General features: G+C 36.5%; 1 protein-coding gene across 2 annotated transcripts in view; it reads right to left on the bottom strand.

Annotated features, from left to right (window-relative positions):
- Positions 1-745: 745 nt before the first annotated feature.
- Positions 746-21,134, bottom strand: part of WDR44 (WD repeat domain 44) — an 88,541-nt gene continuing 68,152 nt past the window's right edge. Inside the window, exons 13-20 of one of the 2 annotated variants that reach the window (XM_061136953.1) lie at positions 18,577-18,690; positions 14,920-15,042; positions 12,168-12,359; positions 11,858-11,959; positions 11,526-11,641; positions 10,309-10,436; positions 9,773-9,907; positions 746-6,093 (exon numbers count right to left, since the gene is read on the bottom strand). In XM_061136953.1, coding sequence (XP_060992936.1) covers positions 5,999-6,093; positions 9,773-9,907; positions 10,309-10,436; positions 11,526-11,641; positions 11,858-11,959; positions 12,168-12,359; positions 14,920-15,042; positions 18,577-18,690 — 1,005 coding nt within the window. In that variant the 3' untranslated portion in view covers positions 746-5,998. Of the gene's footprint in view, positions 6,094-9,772; positions 9,908-10,308; positions 10,437-11,525; positions 11,642-11,857; positions 11,960-12,167; positions 12,360-14,919; positions 15,043-18,576; positions 18,691-21,134 lie in introns of those variants that run through there. The other variant, XM_061136954.1, reaches the window with a different exon arrangement.

Genomic DNA, 21,134 nt, shown 5'->3' with positions numbered 1-21,134 from the left:
ATTCTTTACAGTACCTCAGAGTAGGAACTCAGAAAATATGCAATAAAATGATTGAAATCATAATTGTAATGCCTTCATGAATTTCTGAGATCCAAAGCATATTAGACTCTCTCAAGATCTTGACACAGATTAAGCACTGGATGTTTGCTGAATGAGTGCAACTCCAGTGGAGCAACAGGACAGACTGTAAAATTGCTTTAGAATAATGCTAAGAAATGGCAACCCACTCCAGTGTTCTTGCCTGGAGAATCCCAGGGATGGGGTTGCACAGAGTTGGACATGACTGAAGTGACTTAGCAGTAGCAGTAAACATCTGAAAGCAAGGCAGGAAGTTGTCTACAAAAGAATGCCATTGTTTATTTACTAAATAAGTATGGCTATCTATATGATCAAATCTTAATAGAGAACAGATAATATAGATGAATCTAATTTTAAAAGGTGATGTTGAGTAGAGAAAAAAGGCACTGACCTAAGTAACTGAAAATGGTGTTGTGACCAAATATTATGACATAAAAGACAAATGACTTTATGTAAAAACTGTCTAGTTGGTAAATGTGTTTCTCCTGGGGATATGGGTTAGCAATTCTGAAACTGCTGAACATGTTATGTTGTGATTGAACAAATAAGTAAATGGATAGTGAATGGTGGGAACCAGGTGGCTCACTCTTGGAGAAAGAGGTTATTCATAAGCAAGAGGAGGAAACTAGAATAATCTATGCACTAATGGATCACTCAGAGACATCAGCAAGGATTCAAATCCAATTTAATATTGAGATACATAGAAAATTTTATAGATGTGGATATCAACAGAGATTTGTATGCATGCATATATTTCTTTGCTCTGTCAGCTGAGATGGCCTAAAAGAAACAACACCCCAGTAGCAATGAGCACATCTATCACCCAGATCTTCATTTTTAATACCAGTCTCTAATAAAAGGAACCTGGATAAGTGGTTGATTACAGAACTGGAAACATATGAAATGAACCTGGAGCATGTTAGGAGTGACATAAAGAAAGGAAGTGCTCAAAAAAAAAAAAAAAAGTCAAAGGGACATAGAAGCCAACTTGAAAGAACAAGTTGAAAGACAAAATAATGCAGTGTTGGACTACAACTCAAAGTATAAAATAATTACCTGTAAGTCCAAGCTGATACAAACAAATGGTTGAATAAATAAATAAGGGAGAAGAGACCTATCTCCTGTACTAAGCAGTTTCAAATTAAGTTATACAGATACTTGCTTCTCAAGGAGGTGGGCCTTTACTCTTCCCCACCCCAAGAGTTTGGGCTGTGCTTAGTGATTCACTTCCAAAGAACAGATTTATGGAAAGTGAGAAAAAAGTAACTTTGTAGTAGAGAAACCTGACAAACACTCCTCAGCCAAGTGATAAGTCATGCTGGTACTATATATGCTTGATGCGATGTCATGAAGGAACAATCCACCTCCGTGAGCTTCCTCCCTAGAGGCTACAGCCTGTTGAAATCATGAGAAAAATACCAGACAAACCCAACTGAGGGACATTGAACAAAATACTTAACCAGTACTCCTCAAAACTGCTGAAGTCATCAGAAGCATGGGCAGCAAGAGAGAACATCATGGCTAAGAAGAGCCAAAGGAGACCTGACAACCACATATAATGTCACATCCTGGATGGGATTCCTGAACAGAAAAAGGACATAGGTAAAAACTAGTGAAATCCAAATAAAGCATGGAGTTAATAGTAATGTACCAGTGTTGGTCCCTTAATGTGAAAAATGTGCCACTGTAATGTCAGATGCTAACCACAGGGGAAGTTGGTGCAGGGGTTATGTGAACTATGCAAACTTTTCTGAAAAATATAAAACTATTCTAAAATAAAGTTTATTTAAATTAAGGAAGCACAATATGCCTAAATGAAAGGTATTCTGGACTGGATCTTGGAACTGAAAAAGGACACTAGTGAAAAACTGGTGCAATATGAATAAAGTTGGGAGTTTACTTAATAGTATTGCAGCAGTGTGGATTTTAGTTTTGATGAATGTACCATGGTAATGTAAGATACTAACATTAAGGGAAACTGGGTAATAAGTACATGGGAACGCCATATTTCCTTTGGAACTTTTCTGTAAATCTAGTTATTCCAAAATAAAATTTAAAAAATGTAGTGCAGAGTAGCTGGACATACAAGCTAGCTCGATCTGCTTGGGCCAGCCTAGATAACCTGTAATCTACATGATGACATTTGATTTGTTGGGGAATCTGCAGTGGATCTCTCCCCTGTTTTCCATACCACCCTTCGCACTGGCCCTGCTGTATCAACCTGAATGCATTTCATGTGCATGGATCTACACCAGCCATGTGGTTGTGGTTAACAGGGGAAACCTGGGCTCCCCAAGACTAGATGACTTACATCTAGAGAACAAAAGAAAATAGAATGGACCAAGCTTCAGAACTGAAGGGAACAGGAAAGCAGTTGCGGGGAGGAGTCTGATAATCAGGAGTTAGTTTGAAACAGAAGACAGGTAAGATTTTGGGGGAAATAGACAATGATTTTAGGCTGGGAGGAGGGGTGCCAGAGACCAGTGAAAATGTTGCCTTGGTTAGGTACTTCGTTTTTTCTGCCTTACCTCTGGCTTACTCATAAGGTCTTTTACCCACGTTATCTTTGCTACTTGTACTATTAGATGAACAAAGACTGGCCTGAAAGTTAAGTGGCTGTCATGAGTTACTAGGAAGCAAAAAAAAAACAGAGATTGGGAATAGGATGAGAAGGGGCATTCCTAGGGCTACAGCCACGAGACAGTTCCAAGTCTCTTGCTTGTTTCTGTGGCCACCTTCTCCATCAGACTGTGAGCTCTTCTGGCACACAGACGCTGTCTTATTCTTCTCTAGTCCCAGCAATGGTCTGTACATAGGAGATGTTCAATAAACATATGCTAATGCAGAAGCAAGGCAGGAAACTAGAAACCAGTGAAACTGGGCATGATTTTCTTTTGAAAACTTATGGGGAAATATTAAATCCCAAACATAGTTTTATCCTGAATCCCATAATAAAGACTTAAAAAATTCCGAAAATTTGATTTTTTCATATCAATAAGGAGAGCCGGCTCTCAAAATTTGAAATTGGAATTTGGGGAATGGATATATTAATGTTATACATGTATTTCAAAGAATAAAAAGCAACTGCTTAGCTGTATAATGTGAAAGACCAGAGAAAATGGCATGCTAAATTATGTTGTCATTCATATTTTAATTCCAATTAATGTAAACAAGATAAAGGCAAGGGAAGGCTTGTTATGACTCTTCAAAGAGTTTTTAATGAAATGTGGCTTTAAACTTATTTAGGCAGCCACACTAACTCGGTGATGAAATTTTCACCAGAGAAAGGGAAAATAAGAAAATATGGTTACTTTTTTCAAAAGCTAGATTTATTCACTTTAATAGACTGTTGCCCTAAGATAAGATTGTGCTTGACTTTTTTTAGTATTAAAATGTTCTCTCTTTTATGATGGTGGCTTCCCAGGTGGCTCAGTGGTAAAGAATCCACCGGCTAAGCAGGAGATGCAGGTTCAATCTCTGGGTAGGGAAGATCCACTGGAGAAGGAAATGGCAACCCACTGAGTATTCTTGCCTAGAAAATTTCATGGACAGAGGAGCCTGGCGGGTTACAGTTCATTGGGTCACAAGTCAGACATGACTTAGGAACTAAATAACAAATAAATGGTGGAAGTTTTTTAAAGTGTTGAGTTGACAAAAAAGGCCTGGTGCCCTATTGTCAATCCTTAAAATACTATTCATCAAAAAAATATATATTCATCCATGAAATATCAGTATCTGAAAAGTGCTTCCGCTTCCACATCCTCCCCTCCCTTTTTTTTGGTCTAGAAGTGTACTGAGGGATTCGGGAAATGCAGTGAGAAATGTATGTCTATTGAGTACTAGCTAGGTACCAAGTTTTACATATACATGATTTTCACTAAATCCTTATGATTTCAGTGAGATATTCTTATATTGCAGATAAGGACATGGAAATTAATATAAAATAACATGCCCAAGGAAGGTGCTCAAAGAGGAAACCAAATCTAAGTTTATCTAATTCTAGAATCTGTGCTCCTTCCAATAATACCACACCACTTAATACAGTGAGTTTCTAATACAGTTCATTTTAGGGAAAAATACTGTTCAATTTTTCTTTACATACATCTTGATGCTACCTTTTCAAACTCACTTTCTGACTTGTAACTTTGCAGCATATTTATATAATGATAAACCAACATTTTAAAAATTAAATTTAGAAATATCAGTATTGTTCTCTTAAGCTTGCATTCCAACTATTTTGCCTTTGCCTTTTTGTTCAAGAAACCACATAAAACCCATCAGGAAATATTCATATGGCAACACCCCGATTATATGCAGTTGAAACATCCAGCACCACAGCAAGACTACGAGGCATCAGGCAGAAGTCAGCGAAACCCAAGCAGCCTCAGAGAGTTGAATACACTGAGTTCTCTGAGACACTAGACCAATTCCACTGCCATCCAGACCTTGAGACTAAGAAAGAGACCAGTTAGAAAGCCAATGGCATAACAACTTGATCTGTCAGGCAGAGTACAGGAAAGTGAGCAGAGAGATGGGGAGAGGATAGTGAGGAAGGTAGGAGGAGAGGAAGGAGGAAGCATGTCGCTGGGAAGAGGAAGAAAGCAGCATAGAAATAAAACCAAGATAAACAATACAGAATGAACTAGAAAATCCAGGACACTCAAGACTATGCTGATTAATAAGGATATGATCATGGCTCCTCAGCTTCTCACTTACATACTGAAAACCACTGCAGTAAAGAATGTATAAGCATAGAGATGAATTGGTAGCAGTATTCATTTTAGAACTAGAATTAAAAACTATTTTTCTTAAAGGTATGTAGCTAATGCATTATAATTTAGGGGTCCAAAATTTGATCTCTGCTTGCTAAAAATCAAATTAACAAGACTTTTATTTTCTTACATTTCTCAAGTTACTGAAGTCATTGGAAAATAAAATCACATGTTTAACAATTTTTGGCCACCAACTTTTAATAATACATATTTAATTTTCAGAAACATATGCTAACCATCAACAACATTATTAGGGTTCCATCAACCCCAGATGTTATTTCATTGGTACATTATCAATATTTACAAAGGCTTCCAAATTTAACAACAGAAAACAAAACAGCTTAATTTTTAAAACTACAATGCTTTAAAAAAATGTAAACAGTCCATTTTTACATTATTGTAAAAAAGAAGACTCACTCCTTAATGCGGCTTAATTTTTTTTAAGTGAGCAAAGCCTGGTGCTCATGGATAAAGAATGAAAAGAATTCTTTACATAGAAACATTGTGCTCCAGTGTGGCAAAAAAAAAAATTATATATACACATACAAAGAAAAGAATCTTAAGTCCACAATTTAGACCACACACACAAAAAAAATCGTCCCCAAATTGAGAAATTTATAAAAACCATTTACACATGGTTGTTGACCTATTGAAAACCTATATAACATTTTTAAAACAATAACTCAGTCAAAAGATACCACTTCTCTTAAAAATGAAATTTTGTGCAAAAGAAATTATTTAAGCTAGAAACAAGACACTCCTCCTCAATAAGAGGCCAAAAGAGCCACTGAAATAATTTAACTCTGTTAGATTTAGTGCATGTAACCAAAAGGCACACACATGTGATTAATATATTAATATATTTTCATGCAGAAACCTGTGCATGTTCACAATTATATAACAAAAACACAAACGTAACAAAATGTAAAGCCTAATGTTTGGCAATGTTATTCTAGCTACATTCCTTTCTAGTCTATCAATCCAGGGTTTACTAGATCATTAACACTGCCTCTCAAAAAATATATTATATTTGAACAACTTCCAATAAAAATTAAAAAAAAGGATGTTAACCTGAAACACTATGATTTTTTTCAGTCCTGGTACATACAGAAACTTACTGATATGTTTATTTTAAATGTCATTTCAAATTAAGATACATTTTTCCTTTTGTTAATAAACACTTTGATTGCTCCAGTGAAGTCAGCAGAGAGAAGAACTTCTGTGTTGTCTGTCTTCATAATACCTTAAAAGCATAAAAAAAAGTTTTTCATTGATTTTAAAGGAATATGAAGTCTGCTGCTACAAGCCTGTCACATGCCCATGACCCTCAACCTCTGGGGTGGGAAGAACCTCTCCCCGCCTTTTCAGTCTATTTCCCGGCTTGCTCCCGTAATCCTTTCATCCTCTCTGAGGCTCAATTCCACTTTACCTTGTCTTAGCTGCTCTTTTCCTGGCATAGGGAGATTATGGTCCCTTGGGGCCTGGATGCCTGGATTTAGTCCCAGGCAGCCAAGGCCTCTAAATTGTCTAATTCTTCATTTCATGGCAAGAGTGTGTGTGTGTTAGTCACTTAGTCGTGTCCAACTCTTTGCGACCCGATGGACTATAGCTCACCAGGCTCCTCTGTCCATGGGATTCTCCAGGCAAGAAGAATACTGGAATGGGTTGCTGTGCCTTCCTCCAGGGGAATCTTCCTGAGCCAAGGATTGAACCTGGGTCTCCTGCATTGCAGGCAGATTCTTTACTATCTGGGCCATCAGAGAAGCCCTCACAGCAAGAGGCTAGTGTATTATTCAGCCCCAGGACTGGAGTGTTGGCAAGATGGGATCAGCTGGGCAAGTCTTTTGCTAACAGGGTTCACTAATGAGATTGACAGTAAGGTTTACTGTACAGCAGACATACTGCAACTGCCATGAAATGCAGTACACATGATTGCTCTGTGAATGCTGACAACACCTTTTGCCTTTCCAGTCCATACTGAAGAACTATGTAGCTATGCTGAATGGCAAAAATGCTTACCTCTTACGTTTGCCGGTAAAAACATTTAACAAACAAAATTCAGTGTTAACGATTATGCACAGGCAAAAATTGTAGACTTAAGAAGTGCTGATTTGTAAGGAAGCAGATAATCCAAACTTTAAATGGACAGTTGTGTACAGGATGAGTTAGACAAAATGGTTTCACTTAGATTTGCTAAAAACATATGCTAAACTTTTGAACATTCCTAATACACTTTTCATTTATCTCAAAGTACCATCATGCAGCAGAAGCAGCAGCAAACAACTGACAGATATCAGAGAGGCTGGAGAAGAAAAGAAATCATACATATAAATATAAAAATGTTTTATAAGATACTATATAATGAAGATGATAATATCTATTACACATCAGGCATTTTGCTAGATGCATGTGTTATCTTTAATTCTTATCACAACCTTGTTTCTTTTTTAGTTTTCAGCTGTATCTTTTTAAAAATTGAAGTATAATTGATTTACAATACTGTGTTAGTTTCAGTTGTACAGAAAAGTGATTGAGACATGCATACACTTGGAGGTACATAAATATGTACATGAGCTTCCCACATGGCACTAGTGTATTGGACCTGCTTGCCAATGCAGGTAGATGTAAGAGACATGGGTTCGACCCCTGGGTTGGGAAGATCCCCTGTAAGAAGGTATGGCAACCTACACCAGTGTTCTTGCCCAGAAAACCCCATGGACAGAGAAGCCTGGAAGGCTGCAGTCCATAGGGTCGCACAGAGTCGGGCACAACTAAAATGACTGAGCATGCACACACATATATGTACATATATATTTTTTCCATTATAGGTTGTTACAAGATATTGAATATGTTCCCTGTGCTATATAGTAAATCCTTGTTATATATATTTTATATAAGGTAGTGTGCATCTGTTAAACCCATACTCATAATTTCTCCCTCTCCTCTTCCTTTTTGGTAACTGTAAGTTTGTTTTCTATGTCTGTGAGTCTGTTTCTGTTTTGTAAGTTCATTGGTACTATTTTTTAGATTTCATATATAAATGATATCATACTTATCTTTGTCTGTCTGACTTACTTCACTTAATATAATCGTTAGGTCCATCCATGTTGCTGCAAGTGGCATTATTTCATTCTTTTTAATGGGTGAGTAATATTTCTCTCTCTGTGTGTGTGTGTGTATGTGTATGTGTGTGTGTGTACTGTACCTTTGATTTGCATTTCTCTAATAATTAGTGATATGGAACATCTTATCATGTGCCTGTTGGCCATCTGTATGTCTTCTTTGAAGAAATGTCATTTAGGTCTTCTGCCCATATCAAAACCTTATCAATGAGGTATTATCACCATTTTAAACATGAGGAAAATGGAAGCTTAAATAGTCAAATATGTCAGGAATAAAGAGGAGGGCAATCAGATATACTTTATGGTCTCATACCCTGGGTTTGAGAGTATTCTTAGAATATACCTACACAGGTAGAAAATAGCAAACACAAATCTGAGTATGATCCAAAGTTGTGCCTCTTTAAAAAGGACCCAGCGAAGTGGTAACTGAACAATGTTAATACTGTGCGGTTTTGAGAAGTCTAAAAAAAAGCACTTTCCATTTTTCCTCAAATAGTTTAAAAAGCTAGAATTTTCTGTGCAATATGTAGGGGAATGTACAGAGTGTAAAAAGGAATCATTGGACAAAAAGAAAAGAAAAAACCCAACCAAACGACTTAATTTAGAAGACAGAAACAGGATTTGACTGTGAGGGAAAAAAATGAAAAGAAATATTTCCAAACAGGCATTTAGTAAAGGTGTAATAATTCTGAGTTGGTTTATTTTTAAATCATGTAATTGAAAGAAGTGCTAGACTGAAGCTTGTCTTTGGTATCAAAATTTTGCTTCACAGACAGAAGAAATAGTGTATTTAGTGCAGTGTAGAGTGCAAACAATACCACAAGGGAAACTGCTTGAGATTAAATAAACATGCTTGAGAACTTTTAAATGTTCAAATAATTTTAGAAGCACTCTTGGTACACTGTATGTATTGCTGTGTCTTTATAACACTCTTCAAGACCTGGTGTAGTCTCTAAAGTGAGAAAACGCATTTACTAAAATATTCTGCAATCGAGTATAACAATACAAACTGTATTTGTTAACAACTGGTCCAAATTCACATGGCTTTATCTTGTTCTTAAGAATTAACAGAAAAAAAAAAGAATTAACAGGAAAATAATTTTTATATAATTGGCACTTACTACTACTACTTGATGGTTTCTTTTCACTTCCTAATCTGAGCATTCTATATAACTGAAAGGACTCTTCATTATTAAAGCCTTATTACAGGCTTGGAGATACTGGGTTGACCAAAAACTTCATTCAGGTTTTTCCACTGGATATGAGGGAAAAACCCAAACAAACTTTTTGGTCAACCCAAGAGCTATCTATGAGAAGCTATATATTTGTGGCAAGAGAAAAGAATACTGCTTTCATTTTGGTTTAACTCACTTATTCAGTAATTCTTTATTAAGCATCTACCATATGCAGGCAAGCACTGGGCTAGGCACTGGCACTACAACAATAAATAAAATACATAAAATCTGTGTCCTCACAGAGATGATACTGTAGTGGAAGAGAAAGGTGATATATTTTGTATATATTTATGTCTTGTTTGCATTTCTCTAAAGAGAACAACTGTTCATAAAAAAATTACAACCTTTCAAAATTTTCATTTTTAATTCCCAGGTGAATTTAAGAGAAGTAAAACCTCCAAGAATTATGTTACCAAAACGTTCAGAAATGAGTATCTGTCAACCATTATGTTGTATACAAGAAATATTCTTCATATTCATCAAGACCTCATAATACTCATAGATCAATGAAGCTACTAAAGGCTGATCAGAGAGCATGAAGGACAAATAAAACACAGGTACCTACCAGAGGGCATGGTTTCCAACACTTCGGCATCTTCACCTTTTTCATTTCCTTCTGATTTTTCAGATTGCACATCCAAAGACAACATCAAACTTGGGTTTGGAGCAAAGATAGCTGATGTAACAACTGCATTATGTGCTGTAAAAAAAAATCGACTTTAGGATAACTAATAAGCTTGATTCTAAACATCAAGATAAAAAGTATAATATGCAAAAAATATAATAGTGTATGTTCTATACAAATATCTTTAGAAATGAACAGATAAGTAACTCAGAACTATTTAAAACTCAAAAATATTTTCTTAAAAAAAAAAAGACCAAAACCACATACAAGTTCTGAGATTCCATGACGTCTCAAATTTTACACAAGTATAAGTTCTTCCTTGGTATAGAGAAGTCAAACAAAGCCAATACAAACTGAAAGCAGTTAAAACTGCCAAACTCTCTCTCTGAAATAATGCCTATACAAATTTACCTATAATATATCTTCATTTTAACTTTATTTATTTAAAAGACACACCAAACTGGGCATTTGCTTACCTTTAATACCTTCCCAAAAGTCATTACGATCTCTCCTGACTGAAGTAAACTTGCTTAAGTCATGGTAAGTACTCCAGATATAAACATACTTATCTTCTGAGCCACTAACAAGGTAATTAAAATCATGGCTAAATTTAGGGAAGAAAGAAAAAGAATCAAAGTTGTGGGGCTTTTTAGGGGTTTCTCTCTATCAGAGCTCCCTAGTTTGAAACACCTAAGAGAACTTGCTGAAATACAGACTCCTAGCCTCACTTCAGAGGCCCTAAACATTGATATGGGTGATATGGTTGATATTGGTGGCCAGTGGCATTCGTATGTTCATCAAGGTTCTAGGTAACCGGTGCTGGGTTAACCCATACTGGGAGGAATGCCTGTTGCTGCTGCCTTGTCTCTAAGTCATGTACGACTCTGTGACACCAGGCCCGCCAGGCTCCTCCGTCCATGGGATTCCCCAGGCAAGAATACTGGAGTGGGTTGCCATTTCCTTCTCCAGGGGATCTTCCCCACCCAGGGATGGAACCTGTGTCTCCTGCATTGCAGGCAGATCCTATACCACTGAGCCACCAGGGAAGCCCTCAGGAGGAACGTCTACTTAAGAGATAAAAGAGAGAAGCTGAATACTTTACTAATTAAATTACTGGGTAATTACTGGGTAGTTCAAGAAAAACAGAGAACTGGTAAGAAAAGGACTGAAATAAAGAGGGCTATAAAGAAAGAAGAGGTAGGTATTTCAGGAGAGCCTGCAGACCCTAAATTAAAAGTTCAAATAATAATGACATGTAAAGGTATAAATACAGGACATTGTACCTTAGGGTCTCAAAATGCTTTATTAGTTTCTGTACTTAAAAGGCCAAGGGTGAGTGGTGGTGGGATAAGTCTCCTCTTAGAAAGCATACATGAAAGTACAAAAGCACAAATTCTGGAGCTGGGAGTCTTCTAATCCTGGCTCTGCTACTACCAGTGTGACTTAAGGCAAATTACTTAATTTTCTGGATGTTGCTTCCTCATCAGCAGAGAAGGAGCAATTCTAACTCTACCAAACAGGTGGATAAGGTAAGTTCTGTATGATTGATAATATGAGATACCAGTTGTAAAAATCCAAAGTAACTAACACCATTATACATAAACATATAAACATAAGGTATAGATCAATGGAAAAATGGGAGTAGGGGAGAAATATTGTGATCTCTATGGGGAATTCCTCATTGCCAATTTACCTGAAACTTGCTTTGATCTGGCTGCTGCTGTTGACGTAACCTTTATACTTCATGGACAGCGACAAATCTCTAAGATCATATAGTCTGATTCTGGAGTCATTTGAGGTTACCAGTATCTAAAAACAAATCAAAGGAAAAGTTAAAAATACCACCATTTAATCTGTGTTAAGGTACAACCAAAAAAGGGTGTTACACAAATATAGAATATACCTCAAAACTAGAAAAAGCAATATTCCATAAGAAAGGAAATATATTCTTAGCCAAGATATGAAGAACTTACTTTCAGGAGTCTATATATAGTGTGGAGAGAGATGGTTTTGAATACTTAGTACCTTATTTTCTCCAGGTAAAGGCTCAATGCCAGTAATTTTTCTTCCAACCTTGTTGCGCCCTCTAGTAGATCGGACATGTATCTGTGTGTGGTATTTCAAATGCTAAAAGGAAACCACAATTTAAAAAGATCAGAATTAGAACCTCAAAGATCATCTGAGCTAACTCACAGACAAACATGGTATTAATATTATTTGTCCCAATTTACAGATAAGGCAGTTAAAGTCCAGGGAGGATATGCCAACTTATTCCAAACCACAAAAGGGTCTTCCAAGTATTCAAGTATGTAATTTATACAAGATTGTCATTTACCTCTGTATCATAGAAAATACACCTTCCATCATATGTTCCAATCACTGCATATTTGCCATTCTGACAGAAATTTGCAGCTGTGATCAATTTTGTTTGACCATCTACTTCATTCCACAAAGCCACTTTTTTGTCAGGTATGTTCCAAAGGCGGAGCTTTCCATCCAAAGACCCACTTAGAAAATACCTGTCATCCTAAAAAGGTGGCAAAAGAGGAAGCTTTCATTTTACCACATGAAGAAAAACTAATCAGCAAAATCAATACGTCAAGTCTATTAGAAATAAATGTTAAAATATGTAAGATTTTATTTTAAAAATATTACAGTAAGCATTATTTTATTCACTAAAAATAACAATTAGAAACCTCAATATTCATTTTTGAGAAATGAGGTTCTAATCATTTATCATATCCTTAAACTGCTTTTCCCAAAGAATAGATGTTAACAGACAATGGAGTAAGTATCATGTAGAAGTGTTTTGTGATCAAATAAGTTTGAGAAATTCTGGGTTCTCTGTTAATATGTGTTCTGAATCTTTCTGCGGGGGGTTGGCAGGGGGTCAGGTAGGGACACCTAGCAGGGCTAGCACATTCAAGGAACATGCTTTGGGAAACACTACCCTATAATGGTACATTTGCCCATACCTTCCTTGGGATACATGTAATAAATACATGGATAAAAAAGTAACTAATGTTAGTTAGCTCACAGAACCAGTTAATTTTTGGAACTCCAACACCCCGTCAGCAGAGAATCGCGTCACTATTTAAATTCTCAACCAAATTTTCAATTTCAAACCAAGGATTCTCAGATGGGGGCAAACAGGCCCCACAGGGGACATCTAGCTATGTCTGGAGACATTTCTGATTGTCACAATTTAAGGGGTGGGCGCTACTGACATCTAGTGGGAAGAGCCCAGAAATGCTGTTAAACACACTACAATGCACAAGACAGCCTTCCCTCTCTACAAAAAAGAATTATCCAACCCAAAATGCCATTAGTGCCAAGGTTTAGAAACCTTGTTCTAAACTAAACCAGGCCTATCACAAAGTTGCTTTAATTTTTGGTAACATAAGAATTAAAGATAAGATAAAATAATTAGGACACCAAAACATGAAACAGATTTTCTTTTCCACTCAAGATTATTATTCTTACCTACTTCTGAAGCCTGTCAAGGATAACCTTCATAGAATAGGTATTTTTACAGATATGGTATAGTAGGCTCAACTCAATGTATATCAGTAGAAGTGCTGAACAAGTAAAAATACTTTATCTTTGTCTTACAATTCATTATATACACATATACACATGTGTATATGTGTGAGTATCTCTATTTTGCTATTTCTTTTATAACCCTGCTTCCTTCCAAGTTACATTATTTGATACAGTCATATTGCCAAGGAAAATGTCAACATCACTCCATTCTTCCCCAGCCCCTCTCATAAACTCTCCAGGTAAGTAGAAGTTTTAGAAATAAGGCTTTTCGGTTTCTAAAATAAAACCAAATAAAGGTATAGGAAAATTGCTGACTAAACAGAAACCTTTATGATAAAGTACTACATGGATAACTATCACCATCTAATACCCCTCTCTTTCCACTCTGATACATTATAGTTAAAATAGAGGTGGGGGATTTTGTTCACAGTTGCTGACAGGGGTAAATCCATTCTTCTGTTGCATCCTTAGGTGACAGGATGGGGGTATTTTTCAGAAAGAAGCCTCGAGAGCTTGATGGTCAAACTGATATGGTGTTAACACAGATTAAACATCTTTAATTTTCAAAAGTTCTTAATAAAGTACTTTATTAATGCCTATGTTATAAGCCTGCCCAGGGAGGGAAATTATATTGAGAGACAAAAGTCATTCTTCTTTCTTAATCTGAGGAAAGAGAGAAAGAAATGTGAATATAATTGAAAGTCTGCATTAAAAAGACAACGGGTATTAACATATAGAGATGAGGACACGATTGGAAATGTAATCATATACACCAACATAGGGGAGGGAAAGTCAACAAAGGTCAGCTCAAGCCTTCCACTTATTTCAACCTAGCTGGTGAAGCAGTGCCAACACATGACATCCCTGTGCTTACAGCTGCAAAGAACTAAAACTTCTCTAGCCTTATGCATTTTAGTGGATCTATCTTACAAGGGCATCAGATAGGTCTGGAGTCCATGAGAGTTGACTTTTCTCCTTTAGTTGAAATCATATGAAATTCCTTCTGGAAGAAAGATATTACAGGATTTTCTACACTGAAAATGAGTAAGAGGAGATCTCAAGATTCACAATGTTTCCAGATATGAAACAGGAATTCAGTCTATCTTGTAATGAATTTTGGTCTTTGCCACTTTCAACCTTTTCTTTATCTCTTCCCTTCCTGACTCTCCTGCAACTAACTATTCCTGCCTATATGCTTCCCTTTCTTATTTACCTGCTGTATTTTCTTCTTCCACCATCTCCAACCTCTTTCCTCTTTAATAGGATATCTTATTTATTTATACCCTGCAGGTTTTATTAAAGACTTGGGATGACTTTTCACTAGTATATTGATATTTAGACTATAATATTTCCAGCTCTTCTAATGCAGATTAGTACAATATTTAGTTCCTTTCTTATTTCTAAAGCAGAATGAAACATTAAATTAAGTTGCTGTAAACTATATGGCTATTAATAATTTTTTTTCCTGTCGTCCAGATATCCTCCAGAGAAACCTGGTTCCCTCACCTTCCTCATAGTATAACAAAAAACATGTAAACACTTACTCTCGGATGGAAAGCTATGGCAGTGACAAAATCTATATGCTGAAAACAGCAAAGGCATTCTCTTCTGGAAATGTGCCATAATCTGACTGTTTTATCCATTGAAGAAGAAAGCAGAAAGTAGTTCTATGGAGAAATTGACATTGATTATTTTATCATCATATAAAAAAATATTTACATCATAAAAGTGAACTTTTAGTTTTAGTACCTCAATAGTTTTGTTATTATTATTACTGTTATATGCAGGATCAGACAGCACAAAAGACATCCAATTCACTTGGACAATCCCATTTTTCCCCCAAATAGTTAAATACCATATTTCTTTGATTCTAAGACTTTTTCACATTACATATTCTGAAATGAGGATGAATCTTATGACTTCTATTGAAAGAAATTTGCAAGATGCCAAGAGAGGACCAGGGTGTGCCTTAGTCGTTGGAGTCTGCACCTACTGGAAGTTAGCATCACTTCGGTTATTTTCACATTGATAACACTAGTGAATTTTAACTTACATGAGTTCCCTAACTGTCACTTAACATGCCTTCAAAAAGATCACCATCCAAAGCAGCACGGAAATGAAAAGTTATTGTGCACCTGTCACACCTCAGGCAAAAAAATTAGAGAATAGAAACTGTTAAATGTCTCAGATTTTTCAAAGCTAGAAGAGGGTAGTGTAACTGACTTAGGCATTATGATGGCTCATCACCAGAAACCAAACATCTATTTGTCAAAAGCTTCCAGCTGGCTGAAGCTCTTTAACTTCTAAACACAAATCTATTTAAGGGAAGAACTATGAGTTATGCTGAACAAGGAAACGCAAATGAAATCTTAGTATTCTTTGGCATGAGTAAAGGTGCTAAACAAATTGAAATAATGATGATATTTACTGAGTACTTACAGTATGCTAAACATTGTTCTCAGCACTATATAGCAACCCTATGAGGTATGTACATTATTATCTGCTTTTGCAAATGAGAACACTGAGGTAGAGAGGTTACATAATTTGTCAAAGACTATACAGCTTGTCAGTGGCAGAGCTGCAATTTGAACCTGAGTAGTCTGGCTCTAGGTCAGGCTCTAACCACTATACTACTGTGCAGAGTGCTTATGAAAAATGAGATGCTTTGTTATTTGCTTAAAGTATAAAGACTCTTTAATCTTTGAATGTAAAAAGACTAAGCACAAATATGGATTCAGATATGTTACTGTACTGATACATATATACTATCTGGGCTAGTGTAAAAATCTGTATATTTTATGTGGTATACCTATTTTAAAATAAAGATATATCTTACAACTAAAAATAAAACTTTGACATGAGAAAAAAAAAGAAAAAAAGAGAAAAGAAAAAAATCTAAAAACCCAAAAATAAAAATATAAAATAAAACCAAAATAATAGAAAAAATAGAATTTTGAAAGATTTATAATAACTTTTGAAACATCTAATAACAATTCTTTTTATTTTCAAGGTCCACTCAGTTCCAGAAGTTTTGAAGAGTATATACAGTTTGCTTTATATTTGCTGATACTTAATAACAAGTGTATAAAAACTAAATCTATGGTCTGCTGTTCATTAAAACTGAATTTATTCAATTCTTCCAACAGTCCATTGGTTTAAGTATACAAAAGAAATACTAAAACATCCCTAAAAGTGAAGATGTCGAAGACGTGTTAAGACTGGTTCTATCATGCTAAGAGATTTTTGTTCAATAAATACTTATTAACTAAACAAAATTAAATAGTTTTCTTGAACTAAGCATGGTCTTATGAGTCAGAAAAATTAGATTCAGATCTAGGTTCTACCCATAACTAGTTTTGTGATCTGGGATGGGTCAGAGGCCCAGTCTTCTAATCCACAATATGAAATAGCATCCACCTCACAGCACTAAGAAGGTAAATGTTAAAAAAAAAGAACTAACAAGGTAATTCTTGCTACCTGGCACAAAATAAATTTTCAACAAACAGAAAACCCCTTATAAATATCAACTGTGCTAGATACTGAAAGAAACAACAGTAAAGAAAGTCAGACCCATACTCTTGAGGGGTTTAGAATCTCATTGCCAATAAGACCTAGAAACCTACATACATAAACAGTTAAGTAACAAGAAAGTTTAAGGGAAGAGCACACAGACAAATGAAGGCCTTAAGAACAAAACTGAGGTTTTCTGGAGAAGAAATTCTGCCTTAAGACTCCAGTATGACACCTGCTGTGCTTTCAAAGTCTGCCCTACAGATTTTAAACTTGCTTGGCCCCACAACCGTGTGAGCCAATTCCTTAAAATAAACTTCCTGATGTATGCATTTCCTCTTGATTCTGTTACTCTGGAGAACCCTGACTGATACAGCAGTCAATGGAGAATTAATTTCTTCAGTTAGTTTTGCATTTCACAAAAAATACTGGCTTGCTTTAAGACAGTAAAATGAGTGTAGGGTTCCCAATTAGGTGCTTTGTACTTCTTATTCTAGATGAACATGATTAGAGTGAAGGGGGAAGTACAAAGGTACAACTGGGGCTCAATTTAGAATTAGACTACCAGGTGAGGCCCAAGCTTGTTCCAGGAGGTTAGAGAAAGATGTTATGAAATGCACCCATAATATCTACACAAATATGATAGGTGCAGCAATTCAGAAGTGGAGTGACTCAAAGCTGAAGCTCAGGGAAGCCTGACTCACTAGCATGTGTGCACGCTCAGTCATGTCCAACTCTTTGGAAGCCCACCAGGCTCCTCCGTCCATGAGATTTTCCAGGCAAGAATACTAGAGTGGGTTGCCATTCTCTTCTCCAGGGGATCTTCCTGACCCAGGGGTTGAACCCACATCTCCTGCATCAGCAGTCAGATTCTTTATCACTGAGCCACCTGGGAATCTGACTTGCCAATACATACCAGTGATATCTTTGTGATACGTGAAGTTCTCTTGACATAGTTAAAATATATGGGCATTACCAGTATCCTTGCTAGTATTTTGTTAACTCAGATGACTTTTCTCAATTTAAGGCTTTTAAATATTACTTTCCCCCACAAATTCTTAATATATATTAGATTCTGATTACTGACAAATTTTAATACAAGGGAAGTATATTGAATAATGTAAAAATTAAAAAAAAATTCCAAAAATGGCTTCATGTTTCAGATATCTTAAATGAAATTTAAAATATCTCTTAAAATTTTTGCAAACTTCTAAGATATTTGAATGGTGGCAAAATAGCCCACTACTCCTAAAATAATCTTGCTCTAAGGAAAAAAAGCATAAAATGAAGACTTACCATTGATTTGTAGAATATAATTGTTAAACCTAAATTAATAATTTCATGAAGGTAGCAGACTAGCTCCAAAACAGTCTTGATTGGCTAGGTCAGACTTCATCTTTGTAGTTGAAGTCATATGCATTTTGCTGAGGACAGTTATTTTGCAAAACTACTTTATAAAAGAAGCAAGAAGTATAAGTATATAGACAGATCCAGATAGAAGCTGTTAAGTAACATAAACATTTTCTTATTAGCCTAATCTATCATTTCTCTTTTTTAATTTCAATTAATTTGTAACTCCCACAAAGTAGTTACAGACATTCAGACTTGATGGTGACAATCATACAAATAAAACATTTGTTCTTATCCTAAAAAGTTATGCAGAATACAAAATTCAAATAAGAATTTCTTACTTTAGACCAGGAAAGATCAAGCAGATCAGCAGTATGTCCTTTATATTTGCAAAACGGCCGTTGTCGAAATGGTGCATTTTTATCATCAGGGTCTTCATCAGTTCCACTGCATACCTATTTAGACATGAAAACAAATGTTAAAACTAGAAAAACAAAAGCTTCATACTCTTTCCTCCCTATTTGTTTTCCCATCATTTTGTATGATGTTTGACTAAAATCTTGACCCACTGAAACCCAACTCCTCTTTATGTTGAATCTACTATTTATTACTTCCTTACCTCCTTGTCCTAATAAACCAGGATCATCTCTAAAGACATTGTGCTATTGCAATCTTTCGCTCTCTAACAAAGCTCCCACTTTGTTTTTTTTTTTAGCATCTGTTCCTTTAGGAGAGGTGGGAGCAAATACCAGGGGATGATCATGGGCTCAATAAAGGACAGAAATGGTAGGGACCTAACAGAAGCAGAAGATATTAAGAAGAGGTGGCAAGAATACACAGAAGAACTGTACAAAAAAGATCTTCATGACCCAGATAATCACCATGGTGTGATCACTCACCTAGAGCCAGACATCCTGGAATGTGAAGTCAAGTGGGCCTTAGGAAGCATCACTAAAGCTAGTGGAGGTTATGGAATTCCAGTTGAGCTATTTCAAATCCTGAAAGACAATGCTATGAAAGTGCTGCACTCAATATGCCAGCAAATTTGGAACACTCAGCAGTGGCCACAGGACTGGAAAAGGTCAGTTTTCATTCCAATCCCAAAGAAAGGCAATACCAAAGAATGCTCAAACTACTGCACAGCTGCACTCATCTCACACACTAGGAAACTAATGCTCACATATTCTCCAAGCCAGGCTTCAGCAATACGTGAACCATGAACTTCCAGATGTTTAAGCTGGTTTTAGAAAAGGCAGAGGAACCAGAGATCAAATTGCCAACATCTGATGGATCATCGAAAAAGCAAGAGAGTTCCAGAAAAATATCTGTTTCTGCTTTACTGACTATGTCAAAGCCTTTGACTGTGTGGATCACAATAAAATGTGGAAAATTCTGAAACAGATGGGAATACCAGACCACCTGAGCTGCCTCTTGAGAAACCTATATGCAGGTCAGGAAGCACCAGTTAGAACTGGACATGGAACAACAGACTGGTTCCAAATAGGAAAAGGAGTACGTCAAGGCTGTATATTGTCACCCTGCTTATTTAACTTACATGCAGAGTACATCATGAGAAACGCTGGGCTGGAAGAAGCACAAGCTGGAATCAAGATTGCTGGGAGAAATATCAATCACCTCAGATATGCAGATGACACCACCCTTATGGCAGAAAGTGAAGAAGAACTAAAGAGCCTCTTGATGAAGGTGAAAGAGGAAAGTGGAAAAGTTGGCTTAAAACTCAACATTCAGAAAACTAAGATCATGGCATCCGGTCCCATCACTTCATGGCAAATAGATGGGGAAACAGTGGAAACAGTAGCTGATTTTATTTTTCTGGGCTCCAAAATCACTGCAGATGGTGATTGCAGCTATGAAATTAAAAGACGCTTACTCCTTGGAAGGAAAGTTATGACCAACCTAGACAGCATTTTAAAAAGCAGAGACATTACTTTGTCAACAAAGGTCTGTCAAGTCAAGACTATGGTTTTTCCAGTGGTCATATATGGATGTGAGAGTTGGACTATAAAGAAAGCTGAGCGCCAAAGAATTGATGCTTTTGAACTGTGGTGTTGGAGAAGACTTTTGAGAGTAGTCCCTTGGACTGCAAGGAGATCCAACCAGTCCATCCTAAAGGAGATCAGTCCTGGGTGTTCATTGGAAGGACTGATGTTGAAGCTGAAACTCCAATACTCTGGCCACCTGATGCGGAGAGCTGACTCATTTGAAAAGACCCTGATGCTGGGAAAGATTGAGGGCAGGAGGAGAAGGGGACGACAGGGGATAAGATGGTTGGATGGCATCACCAACTCAGTGGACATGGGTTTGGGTGGAATCCAGGAGTTGGTGATGGAGAGGGAGGCCTGGAGTGCTGCAGTTCATGAGGTCACAAAGAGTCAGATAGGACTGAGCGACTGAACTGAACTGATCATGATTGGTTTAAGCTAATTATGATGAGCTCACTCTCTTTTCCACCGATGATTGGTTTAGGCATAAGCATATGCTAGAATTTTCATCAATAAAACATGAGGGCAGGTTGTTTGGGGATGAGGAGATAGGGAAGGCTTCTAGAAAGATTTCCTCACTCTTAAAAAGGAGTATTCTAAAGGGACCGTCCTCTTTTCTGCCTCTGAACACTGTTGTCTGCATGTGACAGTAAGTCACCAAGACAGTAGCAGTCATCTTACTACCATGAGGGGACCAAGTTAAAGAGAACAACAGATAATGAATAGCAAAGCAGGAGGATGGAATGACTTTGTGTCTCTGATGATATAACTGAGCTGCTGAATTAACCAACTCTGGAGCTGCCTTACCTCCCGACTGGCTGCCTTATTGTTTAAGACATTTTCAGTTGAATTTCTGTTATTTGAAGTCAAAAGCATACTGACAGGTAGAGGTGGGT

This window comes from Dama dama, chromosome X (genome assembly GCF_033118175.1).
Source record: "Dama dama isolate Ldn47 chromosome X, ASM3311817v1, whole genome shotgun sequence".
Lineage (NCBI taxonomy): Eukaryota > Metazoa > Chordata > Mammalia > Artiodactyla > Cervidae > Dama > Dama dama.
The sequence above is the reverse complement of the archived record's forward strand: the minus strand, read 5'-3'. Positions and strand labels throughout refer to the sequence as shown.